Source organism: Chaetodon auriga, chromosome 22, assembly GCF_051107435.1.
Source record: "Chaetodon auriga isolate fChaAug3 chromosome 22, fChaAug3.hap1, whole genome shotgun sequence".
In the NCBI taxonomy this organism is placed as follows: Eukaryota; Metazoa; Chordata; class Actinopteri; order Chaetodontiformes; family Chaetodontidae; genus Chaetodon; species Chaetodon auriga.
Window position 1 is genome coordinate 7,211,200 of NC_135095.1, and position 15,910 is coordinate 7,227,109.

General features: G+C 43.0%; 1 protein-coding gene across 1 annotated transcript in view; it reads left to right on the plus strand.

Moving 5' to 3' along the window:
* The window catches only part of LOC143314965 (copine-8), a 66,542-nt gene that overhangs the window by 27,457 nt on the left and 23,175 nt on the right, over nt 1-15,910 (plus strand). Inside the window, exons 6-9 of the mRNA XM_076722334.1 lie at nt 1,806-1,882; nt 12,239-12,302; nt 12,713-12,816; nt 13,724-13,828. Of these exons, the coding sequence (XP_076578449.1) occupies nt 1,806-1,882; nt 12,239-12,302; nt 12,713-12,816; nt 13,724-13,828 (350 nt within the window). The remainder of the gene's footprint in view (nt 1-1,805; nt 1,883-12,238; nt 12,303-12,712; nt 12,817-13,723; nt 13,829-15,910) is intronic.

The following is a 15,910-nucleotide window of genomic DNA, read 5'->3' on the forward strand; positions in this document are numbered from 1 at the left end:
AATTCTGCTCAGGGCTCCCAAATATTGTATTCATCTGACAATATAAAATTATCAAAACTGTAAAAACACTGGGTATTACCTTCTAATTAGTCACTTTTTGTCAAGGCTTGAATTGATTAGCAAGACCCTTTAATTAACCACTTACAGTCTTGAAAAACTTACAGAGAATCCAAACTGATCTGATGAGTGCATTATTTTTTTTTACCAGGAAAAACAAAGGTTTTGACATTGTGCAACAGCCAGTAGAATGTATACTTTGTTTAGCATACAGGCATAAAGCAGGGGCAAATGCTGAGCCTGGTTGTGTTTGAAAGCAGCAAAATGTCCCTGCCACCCATGCCTGTAAAGCTCACTAATGACCTACTCACTTCACGGGAAAAGGAACAGACTCCAGGAAGTCACTGCAGCTTGTAAAACTGCAGCTTGACAGTTTTACACCTCAGCTTTTGTGTGGAAAAAAACAAGCAAAATATATTGTGTTGATTAGTGAGCTTTAGAGGTGTAGGTAAACTGGGCCAGTTAGCCCTTTCCCCTGCCTTGCTATGATGCTATGCTATGCTAACTGGCTGCTGGTGGTTGCTTCATATTTGACATACGGATGTAAGAGTGGTATCAGTTGTCTTATCTAAATACGTCTCATCTGTGAGAAGCATTAGTATTTAGCTTCCTGTATATTCTCCTTAAAACTGGTCTCAATGTATTTTAACCATCTGTGTCCATCTGCTCACACTCCCTGAGCTCCTCCTCCACTGTGGCTCTCAGCCTTATCTACCAAACTGCTGATTTCTCTGCAACAATACTGAACGGAGCTATACCCACACAACTATCTTCTTTCATATTAATCTTTTTTTTTTTGCCCATGCTGTTATATATTTAGCCATTATCTACACACTGCCAGTTCTCTGATGCACCTCGTTCTGGCTACAGCCCCAGTTGCGAGGTGATTTGTGACTTTACTGCACAGCGTCTCCATCACAGAAAATGGAAAATATCATAAAAGTCATGAACAAATATTGTTTTAGCACTCACTGCGGCCCAAAAAAAGAAGTCTTAATGGCAAGCTGAAGCCATGTGTCTACATGTATGAGGAGATAAATGAGGTAGACAGGGCGACATAAAGCCAGAAAAAGACAGAATAACAGAAGAGGCTAATCAATGGAGCAAAGAGAAGCCATTATGTTTGTGCTGCTTGGAGCTGCTCCAGTCAGATATTAGAGACGGTGTCCAATAATGACGAACAGTCTCACCAGTGTGCCCCCTGGTGAAAGAGGGCTTGTTTCTTTAATAGCTTCCATACAATTAGAGACGTAGTTTGTGTGTTTCATACTTGAAGCCTTATTTTTTACACTGAGCAAACTGATTGCCAACAGACAGCATTTCTAAATTCCACATTGTCAAAGAAAAAAAAAATAGGTTCCAGGTCTAGTAAACCAATTTTTTGTGTATATACTATTTTCCACATCTGTCTGGCTTTCTGACAGTATCAGCTGCAAACTTTCATTATGTGGTGGTGATTTAATTTAACAGGAAAGTGGCAAGGGAGCAGTGTGGGGCAGGTGTGAGGGCTGCTGGGAGGAAGGCTTAGCGTATTTGCCAGTGTTATCTGTCAATGGGGAACATGGAGGCATTTGAAATGGTTCGGCCCTGTAGGATTGCGCTCTGTAGAGATCAGGGACAAGGCTCAATTTCGTTTCTTTCTCTCTGGTTGTGAGTCATTTCATGTCACTGATTGAATAATATGTGCGTTTGTTTTTTTTTTTTTGTCTGGTTCTTTTAAAACTCTCCCTCTTCCTTTAACTCTGCAGGATTTTCTGGGCCAGGCCTACTGTACTCTCGGAGAGGTGGTTGGATCATTGGGCAGTCGCTTGGAAAAAGCTCTTGGGTGAGTAGGTGTGCCCATAGCTGGGAGTGCATCAGTATTTAAGTAATTATCTGAGCAACGTTGATTGATTGTCACGGCAAATGAACTCAAATTACTGTCAGAGCTGTCTGGGATGTTTTCCCTGCAGGGTATACAGTAGGACCCAGGTAATTCCTTTGGGACTTTGGAGGTGACTCGCTACAAGCACAATGCAGATAATGCAGATAATGCATATACAGTATTGAATGGTTGAAAATAACCCAACACAAGAGAGTTCGGTGAGAAGGTTGATACCGTGTCCGTTGCAGTCAATGTGAGGAATCAGCCAGCAAGCGACTAGCTTAGCTTAGCATAAAGACTTGAAGCAACTATCCTATTAACACCTCATGTGTAGATTTAATTCTAGATGAAAACCTGCTGTTTGATAATTGGAGTGACTCCAGCAGTGTCGAGGTTGCATCCTTTACTCCTGCTTCTGAGGAAACAGTGCGTACCTGTAGTTTTTTAATGAACATACATGAACAAACTCCCACACACTCGAGGGCATTCACACACCTACAAACACAGAGACTCGTTAAAATTGCATGTGTTCATCAGGCTTGTTATTCCTCTGCAGCAGCACATATAGATTTCAATATCTCCATCTGTCTTGCTTGTACAAAGTGTGAGCCTGATTATACTTCAATATGTCCTTGTTGTTGTTGTACAAGTTGTCCGTGCTCTCAGCGTATATGAAGTTATTTGAAGTTTTAAGTGAATGAAAATAGTAATTAAGAAGCATATGGTATCTAGTTAGTCCCAACATCTGAGCATGTATCAGCAAGCAGGAAACCCCCTTTTTTGGCAGCTGAATCATCTACAGTGCCTTTAACATGAGCAAATTGGACATAACCAAAATGTAGCAGAGGCTGTTTGTGTCAACAGCAGTGGTATCGTGACTAATCAAAGGAGGGGAGACATCCTCCATTTATGTGTTATCTACCTGTTCTTCATTCACAGTAAACACATTAACATAAACCAGATAACCATGAGTAAGGCTTTCACCTTTAATTTGTCATGGCTGATGTGCTGGACAGCTCAGATTAATGACAGATGCATCAGATCGTTTGTCACCACGCCTGAAATCAACACATAAATCAAAGTCCTCCTGTTTTGCAAACCGAGTGGGACATTCGCAGTTTTAAATGTTCTATATTAAGTGATGCAAAGGATGTAAGACTGATATTTTTAGATGCACGTCAGCATTTCAGACATTGTTTTTGCGTTCAAATTAGCTCAAGCTAATCTGACTGACAATGTTAGAGCACTGAGCACGGAGCAGAGCATTTTTATTTGACCAGTATGTAAGTTAGCGTTTAAGTAAGTGATCCACAGAGCGGCACGAACAAACAGCCATCCGTTCTGATAAAGATATCCCCTCTGACAGGGAGCTGTTTTCACTTTTTTACAAACATATCGCTTTGCCTGTTGCTGTTGGCCCAAATCTTCTTGCCACAACAGCTCCGCATTGACACTGTCGCCACAGATATTTTACAAGACGCCGCATTAGAGGAAAGCTGGGATGCAGGGCACGTAGCTGCTCTGTGTGAGACGCTACAAAAATGAATGTAGGTATACTGACGTTTGAGCTAAATTATTAAAATCTCATTATTATTAACAGATATTAAGATACTGTGATCGAGCTGCGAAGTCATCCGTGAGGAGCCCTGACTAGGATGCGTCATCATTAGCTTTTCTCCATGATGCTTCTCTTTTGGCCTCCTCGCTTTCACTCATTTTCTCTCTGTCATGGGGGGGGGTTACCTGGCATCCCTTTGCTGAACATTGTCAACAGCCCGGCAACGTGTGTGTGTGTGTTTGTTTTATGTGTGTGCGCACTCCACTTTTCCTCTTCGTTGCAAAGCAGCGCTCCACACACTTGAGCAGTAATTGCCATGGTGATTGGAGGAAGGGAGAGAGAAAGCATCTGTCTGTCTGTCCATGTACAGTATGTGTGTGTGTGTGTGTGTGTGTGTGTGTGTGTGTGTGTGTGCGCGCGCGCATGCTGATACACATATCAGGACCCCTCCAAAGTGCAAAATGATGTTGTCTGCTCTGAAGTGCCACTCAAGAAACCCCTCCACTCCACTCTTCAGCTCTCTCTCTCTCTCTCTCTCTCTCTCTCTCTCTCTCTCTCTCTCTCTCTCTCTCTCTCTCTCTCTCTCACACACACACACACACACGGATGCTGTGCTTGTAGTTACTTGATAATGTGGACACTAACTGACACTAAATGCATGTACCCATATCACTGCTCCTCCATGGCACTATTGTCCTGTTCTGAGGAGGTTTTATTAACAATGTACAGTAGGTCCAGTAATTTTGAATTTGAATTAAAATGGAAGGCCATAAGTGATCCAACAAAGCTTTCATTTCAATTATGCCAGGTCTAAACAAGATTTATCACGCCTTTTTTAAACATTAATATGTTGTTTTAATTTTTTTCCCATTTTATTCTACTGTATGTTTGGCTTGGGCTCTCCTCGAGCCGTCACCTGTTGTCACAATTTTCCCTGAAGGTAACAGGGTTCAGGACGTAAACGAACAAACATTACTGATGATGTTAAGTTAAAGTCAGTCCATCTGTCAAAGTACTGTGTGCCAGTTAAAACTCAGTCTTTATTCATTCTCAGGGTTATTTGGACTCAGTTTTTGACTTGTCTTTGCTCAGTTTTTAACTGGAATAGTTTTGACAGTCCTGTCTAAATTCATGTGCACTATGGGTTGGGCAATAATGTTGTCGAGCCACTTGAACCCTGATCTCCTCAGTATTTCACCTTAATTTTCCCTTAAGTGACTGTTGACATCATCACATACTGTGTATAGTCTGTGTTTGCTTGTTGCAGCGCAGCAGAGACGCTCTGTTCCACATGGGCAGCACGGTGACTAACTGTGAAACACCACTGTGCAGGAAGGTCCTGGGGCTTTTCTTTGTTCAATGTATATGCTTTTCTCTTTGGTGCATCAAATGTAGAGAAGAGTCTTCCTGAAGATGATCGACTAAGTTCAACTTTTGTTGCACAGATTTAGGCTGCCGTTTGTATGGCTGCAAAAATTACATAAAATTCAAAGTTGTAGTTGTCTTGCACATGATATTAGTACAGTTACTGGGAGAAAAGGTTGTGTGAGTATTTCAGGAAAACAGAAGCTCACTTTCATAATTAAGGAAAGTACAGGTTATGTAAGTAGAACATAGGAGTTGAGTGCTGTCAGGCGCTGAAGACATTCACGCCATGTAACTACAAATATATGCAGCTGAAAAAAAATCAAGACTGATTAAAATGCATTTGATAGATTCATATATTCCATGAGTGTCACATAGACCGTTTATAGATCCTGAAGAAGACATCAGTGATTTGCTGCAGAAATAGAAAGACTGTCAACTCTTATTAAGAGCAAAGGCACACAGGCCACAGCTGTTGCAGTCATTGTGCTGCTGAGGTTGTGTGTGTGTGTGTGTGCATTGTTGACTCGTCTACCTCATGGGGACAAAATGTTGTAAATTGTTAAAATTTTAGGGTGAAGACTTGGGTTAAGGTTAGGCTACAGCAGGTAGTGGTTATGGTCAGTCTCCAAGAGAAGATCAAAAGTCTGTATATTGAATTTCCCCGGCGGAGGAAGTCGTGTCATATCTCATATATGAATGTCCTCAAAAGTGATGGAAACATGACTCTGTGTGTGTGTGTGTGTGTGTGTGTGTGTGTGTGTGTGTGTGTGTGTGTGTGTGTGTGTGAGTGTGTTTGTGTGAGAGAGAGAGAGAGAGAGAGAGAGAGAGAGAGAGAGAGAGAGAGAGAGTGACAGAGTCTTCGTCAGACACACACCTGCAGCCTGACACGGTGGGGGGGATCTTTAACAGTTTTAATGAGTGCTAATTACACCTAATTGCATTGTTCAATCAAACACCAGTGGGCATTCAGCAGCGTGTGTGCGTGTGTGTGTGTGTGTGTGTGTGTGTGTGTGAGAGAGAGAGAGAGAGAGTGAGAGAGAGAGAAAGACTGGGAATGACAAGAAACAAAACAATGACAAGTACAGTATCCTGTGATGCATGGCTCCTGGCTGACCAGCAGTGTGTGTGTGTGTGTGTGTGTGTGTGTGTGTGTGTGTGTGTGTGAGTGAGTACTCTGTGTATTACATCTGTTTCTCTCTGTTGTGCGATTGCTCTCAGTCCTGCTGCTCTGTTATTCCTCTTTTCTGTTCATTTCCATTAAACCTCTGTCTTCCTGCAGTTAATTCGATGCAGCCTGCACAGAATCTGGATTTGACGTTATTCCAGATTCATCTCTTACAAAACAAAGGAAAAGCTTTAACTAAGCTCTAGCTTTATTCCCATACATGACTATATGTAAGACTGTAATATCACAACAGTCTTAACGAGCACACACATAAGCAAGCCACCAGATGCTTGTTCTGTATCATCGAACATCATTTGCATGTGAAAATTGTGTTTTCTAGTTGGAAGAAGGAGAAAAATTGCACCACTGAGAGTTCTGAACTCAAATAGCACAGATGTTTGCAGTAATCTTCCTTTCATCACCAGGAAACTGAGAAACAAGAGACTTGGAAATTGATGTGTACTTTGGTAAAAAAAAAAAAAAAAAAAGCCTTAACGTTATAGCTTTATATTACACAAGTCATTTACTACGACTAATACATTCAATATGAGAAAACCACAGTTTCAAAAGAAAAAACTTTTTTAAAGAAATAGTTTGACATTTTGGAAAATATGCTTATTCATTTTCTTGCCAAGAGTCAGTTGATACCACTCTCATACCGGTACAGCCAGCAGATGGTTATCTTAGCTCAGCATAAGACTGAAGATAGTGGGAGGCATCGGTCCAGGGCTACTGGAGTGTTCACAGGTCACCTTGCAGACCTCACATTGATGATAAGAAGTTACTGTGCCTGGCCAAGAAATGATCTGGCACATAATCCCTTAAAAAAAGGATTAAGCAAACAAGATATAAAGTGTTAATTAGTGCACCAAAGAGGTGCTGGTAGGCAGTTTGCGTTGACTTTGGACAGAACCAGCCTAGCTTTTTTTTCCCTGTTTCCAGTCTTTATGCTAAGATAAAATAAGCTCAGAGAGGTTAAACTAACAAGTTGCCAGCTCATATCTAACTCTGAGCAAATATGTTTACTTACCAAAATGTCTGCCGTACTATGCTAACTGTCCCTTAACTTCCAAGGACAGCATAGATCTTGAGCGTGCTGCTTGTTGAAGCTAATGAATCCCCGGAGGGCTCACGTGTTGCCCTGACTCATTGTTTGCTTAGATTTGCGTGAGAGCACTCAGTTTTAGTGAACACCCGAAATTCATTACTGATAAGATTTCCACTTGAAATACTGATGTTGGTGTTGATTTCGAGGCGCTGTTGAACATTCACCGAGGCAGTCTGTGATCGGGGCCTCTTTCTCTTTTTACCACTCCCTCTTCTTTCTCTGTTTTCTCTAAATTTCCTCTCTCCCACTCCCTCGCTGTATCCCTCCCAACCTCGCCACCATCTTTTTTAGACTGTACCTCTTGTGTTCCAGCAAACAAGATCTTTCAGTGTTCATTCTGAATGTGTACAGTGTCAGAGAGAAGCCCTGGCGAACCACCGAGGAGCCAAGTGGGCTCCAATTTTAGATACAAGTGAGCCAAGAAGGCAGACACACACACACACACACACACACAAACACACACACAAAGGCTGAGAGCCGTGAATGAAAGCTTGATTGTAAGGATTTCTAAAGGGAAGACAAAGAAACTCTCTGTCTGCCTCTGTTGTGACAAGGATTTGAGGCCAGCGTTCCTTTTGTGAGAGAATTATGATCAGGGGTTTCTTTTTAGGGGGGAAGGTGCGCGATCGTGTCTGCGTGTGTGTCGCGGCACGAGCAAGAATAGATCGATTCTCGTGCTTTTAGAATTACCATTGATATCTTATTCAGGTATTCTCCCTTTCAGGAGTAATGTGTGAGATGTGTGTGCATGCTGTTTGTGCGTGCATGTGTGTTCCGCTGCAGCCCAGAAGTGGCCCAGACTTAATTACCTGTCTCTCGCCAGACACTGATTGCAGATCCACGCGTCTTGATTAGAGGATTCACAGTGTTTCCTCACACATGCGCAGACACACACGCAGAAACAAAGCCAGCGATACTCTTGGAGCACTTCTCGACTTGGGAGTGCTTTTCTGTGTCGCGAATAAAGTACAAAGAGGAAGGCAATTTACCTGAGAGCGAACATGAACGCGTATAAAACTTTCAGATCTTAAGCGTTTTCCAAAGACGCATTAAGCTCATTTACCTCAGGGTCATTTCCAAAGATAGAAATCTGACCGTTAAAGATCCAGTTTTCCTTCATCTACAATTGTCTTTGTCTCTCTGTTGTGGAGTAATTAATAGCATTTCAGCAAATAACTAAAACACTTAACAATGTTTCCATTCGTCGAAGCTGATTTTCCCAGTTAGCACACGCACATAAATTGCCGTGTACAGTTTAGATTGCAGCTGTGTGGCGTGAATTTCTGTGAGGATCCGGCCTTTGAGCTCGTCTTTTACCTCCTATCTGTATGCATGTGTGTGTAAGGCAAAACTGTGAGATACATTATTCATCCGGTAACTACGCAATCCTGTCGGTTTCCGCCCACGTATCATTTTAAGGCAGGTCTCTCAGCCGGAATAATGACCTCTGAAAAGATCGAGGCGCGAGAGCAGGCATTTGAGGAAATAACGAGCGGAGGAATCCCAACCAATATACCACTCGGGGGGGGCCCCATCTCGGTAGAGTTGTCATAGCGACGCGGATTGTGAGGGCTTGTCTGGGGTTTGTGTGTGCGTTTGTGTGTCTTCATCATATTTCTCCCTGCACGTTGTTGCAGGGAGACGACATGATCGAGGCTGAGAGGATGAGAGACGCTAGGAAAAAGACATCGAGAGAGAGAGTTTTCTGAAGTCTTTGCTGTGCTCCCAAAAACTTTCACTTGTCCGTCTCCTCCTCTGCCAGCATGGCAGTCAGGTCAACCGCGTCCCTTCACTGTTAGTTCAGTGTTTGTGGAATCTCCCTGTGGTGTTGTATGTCATCGCCATGTCGGGTGTGGCGTCCTCATGTTAAACAGTTATTCCACAACCGTGTTCAACTGAGTTGGACAGTGTGACCTATTTATAGTGTACCCATATATACCGTGTTTTACTGTCTTTTAAACTATTGATATGATTAATAAACACATGCATATTGTGTGATTATTGTGTATTAATGTAAGTTGCATTTTACTGATGTAATTGGTGGAGGTGTCATGCTTAATTTACATGTATGGACCTGGTCCAGTGACTGTTGTGGAGTCTTAATGGGTCTTAATTGTGAACTGGAACTAACATTATGTTGAGCTGTTGATATCTGTAGCTGATATCGCTGGTACACTCACAACCCACACAGCTTGTTATTTTTAACTATCCTTTCCTTTTTGTGGCCGCTTTGTACTTGCTGGCACTGTTTGCACTGCTCATAATGTTTAATGCCACCACTGTGGCATCATAGACCACAAAGAAAAAGCATGTAAAAGAGGTCCTCACTGATAGGTGAACAGCAGAAATGTGAGAGCTGTTCAATGATATTGGGAAGTTGTTGGAAATGAGATGAAAAGGCTGGAGAGCCAAGTGCAAAAATCAAAAATGTATTTGTTTGAGAAAAAAGGCCTTTTTTTTTGCGGTGTTCAAAACCTCTTTATCACAGTCTAGACACCTGAATAAAACGGGTAAAGTGATTGGACGTTACAGGCATTTCATGTCAGCTGAAAGACCCGGGGAGCTATGGAGCATTCAATGACATAAATACTTAGAGCTAGTCTGTCAATATCTCCAAGAGGAGGTTTATCAGTATTGCCATATTGATTTTGTGTCCTATGCCTCTCATATCATCTCTCGCCAAGCTAGTGCTGCTAGTGCAGACTTTGATTGTACTGTATTTACTGTTTTAGGCAGGTGAGTACGCTCTACCCTCCTTTCTATCCCTCTTATTCTCACAGTCTCAGTCTTAATTAGTCTCAATCGGTCTTCCTTCTGAATACATTTTACTCACTTACAAAGCTCATGCGTAGTAATGACCCCCACCTCCCTGTGCTGTGTGGCAATAAAAGGAACTAGAGAAAAGAGAAAAAGCCTCCGCTCTCCCTGAGGTGCTATTTTAGTTATTATTCCCATCGTCAGACTTCAGAGAAAAGGGTTTTGCTTTTGCAAATTAAAAAAGAAACGGAAGAAAAGGCTCTCAGCTCCTCAATGCAAAGCTTTGGTTCCAGGATGTATTTCATCTTGATAAGTCATTTTGAAAGCCCCCCCCCCCCCCCCTCCATTTTTGTGGGCTGTTGTAAAAGGAGGCTTGAATTACATTCCACGCAAAGGTCCTCGACCCCAATTCTGGGCTGTCTCAATGACTGCCTGAGTCGATTTCTGCCGGATGGGTCTCTCAGAGCGCAGCTCATCAGGCGACAGGCCCCTTTGTCAGATTGCAAGACCTCTCAAAAATTATGTCAAATTATGTTGTCCTGCTCTTCCTCCCACACACGGATACAGGAGCTTCCTTTAACGGCTGACTCTGGTCTGAGGATTGTAATGGCAGCAGATCGCAGTCACTGTCTGCAGTTTCAGGTTTCATGATGTTTATCAGTGTAAATTTCATTATCAATGATGCAGAACAAAATGAACGAGTGAGAACTTGTTCTGAACCTTGAACCAGACAAGACAAGTGCATGAAGTCATCAAAATGAATTTTTCAAATATGAAGTTTTAAAAAATTTACAGCTAATTAATATATTTATATTTACAATGGATGAAATAACTATGTACAACATGTCGTTCACAATGTATGCACTGCTACCCCGCTGCACAGGAGTGGGCGTGTTGACGACATTACATGGAGTGTTGCTGCTTTGTGCTCTGTTCTGCTTTCCTCTATATTGCTTTGCACTCTTTCATTGATATTGTGGATATGTCCAAATACATGTAGCATTGATATCAAGGCAAAAACAGTCATCATTATGGATGATTCTTCCTCCTCCTGCATGCTCTACCCAGGTGCCACCCCTAGCCTTAACTGAGCATTTCCAGTAAGCGAGAAGGCATTAGCACAAAGGTGCTACATGTGTTATTTTAAACCACTTTTTAATAGAATCCTCGTAACAATTACTCTACCGCTACGTATAATTTATAGATAGATTACATCTATCGTGATAGAAGATTTTCGTCCACCCCATCAATGTTCTGTTTATACACAAAAAAATGTCCAAAAATAGCTCAAACATTTAACTGTAGGAACAAGAAGAAAAACACACTTTTGACTGGAAGAGGACTTTAAAGAGGAGAGGAAGAACGTCAGGAGCTAAACACTCTGGCCTTGTCTGCTTCCTAATGGAAGAAAAGTAGTTTTAGACAGTGAAATTAGTCAGGTCTCAGTGAGCGTGTGCGTGTATGTATGTGTGTGTGTGTGCGTGCATGTGTGGAGGAGGTGTTGTAAATGATGTCAGTGAGTTCACCTATAAGACTGTGATGTTCATTCAGAGAAAGTGCTGAGAGAGGCACCCACACACACACATATGCATCACCCATACCCACCTCCTTCACCACCGCTAACACAAACATAAACACCTCATGTTCAGCAGTGTCCCGTTTGTACGTCGGAAATGTTTTGCAGGCAGTGTGAAGTAGCAAAACTTTCCATGAGGTTCGGTCCTGACCGGAGTCTAAACACGGGCGCAGCGTTTCCAGCAGGTTTTCCTCCAGAATGTGCGTCCATGTTTAGGGGCCAGTTCTCTGCGTTGATGTGTCGGGACCTGATGCTGAGCTGCCTGTAAGGATCAGCAATCAGCAGTGATTCTGAGAGAGGCCACTGGCAAGATGTCTGGTCATCTTGGGCACGATTATGCTTGGCTTTTCTCACTACCCTTCAAACACATCAAACATAGATGGCGGTTATGCTTCCCGTCAGCATTATAGCCAGCATTCCCTCCTCTGTGTATTGTTGGCACTAGTTTCAGATGAATTTTCAGATTTCCCGTCCTGCTGTGGGGAGGTCACCGTCGAGCCTGGAGCCTCCTCAGAGACGTGTATTGAAGTAGCCCGGTTGTTCTCATACAGGCTTAACGTTTCCATCCAGTCCTCTTGAAGGGTACGCACTGTGCTCATCTCGACACAGTAATTCCAGTTAAGAAATATGAGAGGCCTTTGGATTATTTTACAACTTGACCCACAGAGAACAGCAATGACGTGGGAGGAGGGCTACGCGTAGAGTAAACAACGTGGTTGTGCCAAATACGCTGTCCGTGTGACCGTGACCTCTTAACCCGTTGCTGTGTTGTGTCGTGTGTACAGAGGCATCCAGGGGAAGAAATGCGGGACCATTATTGTGAAAGCCGAGGAGCTGAACAACTGCAGGGTGAGATGGATGTGCTTTCTGAGAAGTGTCTGTTTTCTCTGTCTTTTCTGCATCTGCTTTGTCTGTCTGTTCCTTTCTCTGGTTGCCTGTCACATAGAAGTGGCCAGGACATTTGTATTTCAGGTTTCAAGGCCTTAAGGCTCTGCAAACTTAGCTATTCCAGTAAATTTTAAAGAGCAGCAGAATCCTCATTAAAATACTTAAATGTAAAAGTAGCTGTTAGCATTTCATGTTGCATTTCTGGTCCCATATTGTGTTGATGGTGTATTCTGTAGTTATAGAGATGACGAATCCACTCCTGAGCTTTTATCATGTGTATATCCAAGAATCCAAACGTGGATCTGTGCCCTCAGTTGACATTTCTCTGAGAACGTTTCCCTCGTTAGCATCTTTCTGTCTCTGCCCTTTAGGAATCAGTGATGATGCAGTTCTGCGGGAACAAGTTGGACAAAAAGGACTTCTTTGGCAAATCCGACCCCTTCCTGGTCTTCTACAGGAGCAATGAGGACGGCACGTGAGTCCCCCCCCCCCCCCCCCCCCCCTTCGCTCACCCTCCATCTTTCCTTCTCCCCTTTCATGTTCGGTTTAATCCTCCCCTGCATCCAGAGGAAATTGGTTTCATTGATTTGCCTCAGATCAAAAGCCACGTTTAAGCATGTGTGTGAATTACATGTGGAAGTGTTGTGCACATGCATGAACGGGACTGTGTGTGTGTGTGTGTGTGTGTGTGTGTGTGTGTGTGTGTGTGGAAGCAGGAGACATTGAAAAAGTGCAGTGCTGTGATACGTTCACATAGATTTGTACGTGTGTGTGTGGACATCTGTTACTCCTATTGTGGGGACATAAATTTTCATTGTGGGGACTCACCTTCCCTATGGGGACAAAACGTCCCCTATCAGAGTTTGGGTTCATCAAGTAGAGACTATGGTTATATTAAGCCTCCTGGAAATGAATGTAAGTCTATGTAATGTCCCCAAAAGTGATGGAAACATGACCCTGTGTTTGTGTGTGTGTGTGTGAGAGAGAGTGTGTTTGTGCATGTGTGTGTGTGAGTGTTCGATCCAGCTCCATGGACTCTTTTTTTTTTTTGCCACCCTGCAGTGTGTGACAAGTCAGATAAGACCTTGTGCTCTGAGGGCGGAAGATACCAAGTCCACCTGCTCGCCAAGGGACTAATGAAATTACCTCTTTTCAGTTTGTGTTTAAGTGTGTAGTTTTGTGCATGTGTGTGTCGGGGCAGTAGTCTCGCTTCCACAACCCTCTACTTTTACTCTCAAATCATGGAAAGTTAGTGGAAATTCAAATCTTTCATTGTGTTTCCTGTTTTATCCCCACTCATGTACATTTCTCAACTACACACATTAAATGTCACGCTTTTTTTCCCCTCTATTGTTTTTTTTTTTTCTCGTCTCTCTCTGCAGGTTTACCATCTGCCACAAGACAGAGGTGGTGAAGAACACATTGAACCCAGTGTGGCAGGCCTTTAAGATCCCTGTTCGAGCTCTTTGCAATGGTGACTATGACAGGTACGCCACCTTCCTTCTGTAGACACTTCGACATTATGACATTTTAAGTTAAACACAACAACCCAGAGAGCGCTCTGAACCATCATAGAGTTATTTTCTGTGTCAGACATACTAAAAATGTCATGCAAAGCAATCTGAGTGAATGAGAGAATGGGCTGAATGAAGCCTGTTACTGCAGTCTTATCTCGATGATGCATTCAGGGTTATACTTCAACAGGCTATTTGGCAGATAAGTAACATTATTTTCTGGTGGTCTAATTAGACTGCTTCAACCTGGAGCCTTTTAGACCACAGCAGAGCTACACTGAATGGTGCAAAACATGAGCATAACACATATGTATCAGCATCCTCCCTGTAGCTGAGGGTCTGCATTAAAGAGAGCCACAGTCACAGTCCAGTGTGCTGATCCTAGGACTGCCAGGGATGCAGGAGATGTCAGTAGAACTTGCTGTTATTGATTCAGTGATGAGAAAGAATCTTGTTGCTTATTCTTAGGGAATAAGTCAGTCCCTTTATATTATTTCGTATCTGTTCAAAGCCTGGGTCTACTTTACATCTCATGAGAAGTCCGAGTGAGAAAACAAATTAGTGGGTAAAAATGTGTCTCTGTTGTTTGAGTCATGTGTTTGTGTTTATCTCCTGTGTCGATAGCAGCTGCGTTGTGAAAGCGGCACAAAGAAGCAGACAATAGGGTTTAGTTTAGTGTACGTGGCAGACAGCAGCATTGATCTGAAGCGTGGTCCAATAAGCTTATTAGGGGAGTTGAGTCACGCCATGCCTTATCAATGCAGGGCTCAGGAAGCTTACAGTGGACTGCACATACAGTACACACTGACACATACACACAGAGACACACACACACAAATACAAACACCCACACTCACACATTGAGTTGGTCTCTCTGCAGCCTGGGAGAAGAGATAAGGAGGAGCTCAAGCTGGCAAACAATAGAGAACTGTGTCTGCTCATAGGTGCTCACACACACACACACGCACACACACACACACACACACACACTGAGGCCATAAGATTAACAAGTGAAATCAGTGGCAATTTCCTGTCACATCATGAAAGCTCAGAGTGAGGGGATGTTTCCAACTGAGATGTGTCATAACACTGACTTAATAAGACACACGCCCATAAACAGACGTACAGTATGTACACACAGATTTATGCTGACAGCTCTGCACGCAGCGGTTTCTCTGGAGGAGGAAGCGTTACGCCAACCAGGAGACTGGTTCATCCCCGGAGTGTCCCATCAGCCAGCTTCCCACTCCTCACATTTATTGCCTCCGTTCCTCTAACGTGTATCAGGCTGTCGAAGCTGCTCCAAGGCCCATTAATGACGGTTTGTGTTTCCAGCTCTTCTCATATTGAAAGATGAGGAGGACGGCAAAGTGCAGTTCTGGCTGAGGGTTTGAATTAGATAGCACTTGGTTTGGAAAGCCGTGTAAACTCTAAAGCAATTACAGTAAGTTCGGAGGAAAGTTATTAAAAATTCATGGAATACTGCACTGTGGTTACAAACTACACATGAGATTTTTCCAAATTTGATTTGTCTCTGTTTCCTACCGTCAGTAAGAATCGCTTGAGACAGGACTACATAATTTTTCACTCTGACCGTGTTATATTCTCAGTCGCTTTCACACCATCTTCTTTTCTCCTTGCTCGCGCCAGCCCTCTCTCTCTCTCTCTCTCTCCAGCAGAGTGCCTTTTTGCTCTGTCTGTTTTAATTTGGTCTCAGCTCTATTATCCTTGAGCCTCACCCCTCTCGTTGTCGACATATCGCTCTCCTGCTTTTGTCAGACAGAAATGACCCCTCTGTAGAAGACGCTGGTAGATGGAGCGATAGCGCAGCGTATCTGCCTCCTGCAGACTATTCTGTGTGTGTGTTTTTTTTCCATTTCCTTGTAAGCTATAATGGGATGCAGAAATAGATGCATTTGGAGATGAGGAGAAGACATTACCAGAGGCAAATACAGTGACAGGCAGACAGTGTGTTGGAATAAAGATAAGCTGCAGAATGGATTTGCTTCTCCTAATGGTTCCATGACAACAATGACAAAAGAAGTGTTAGACACG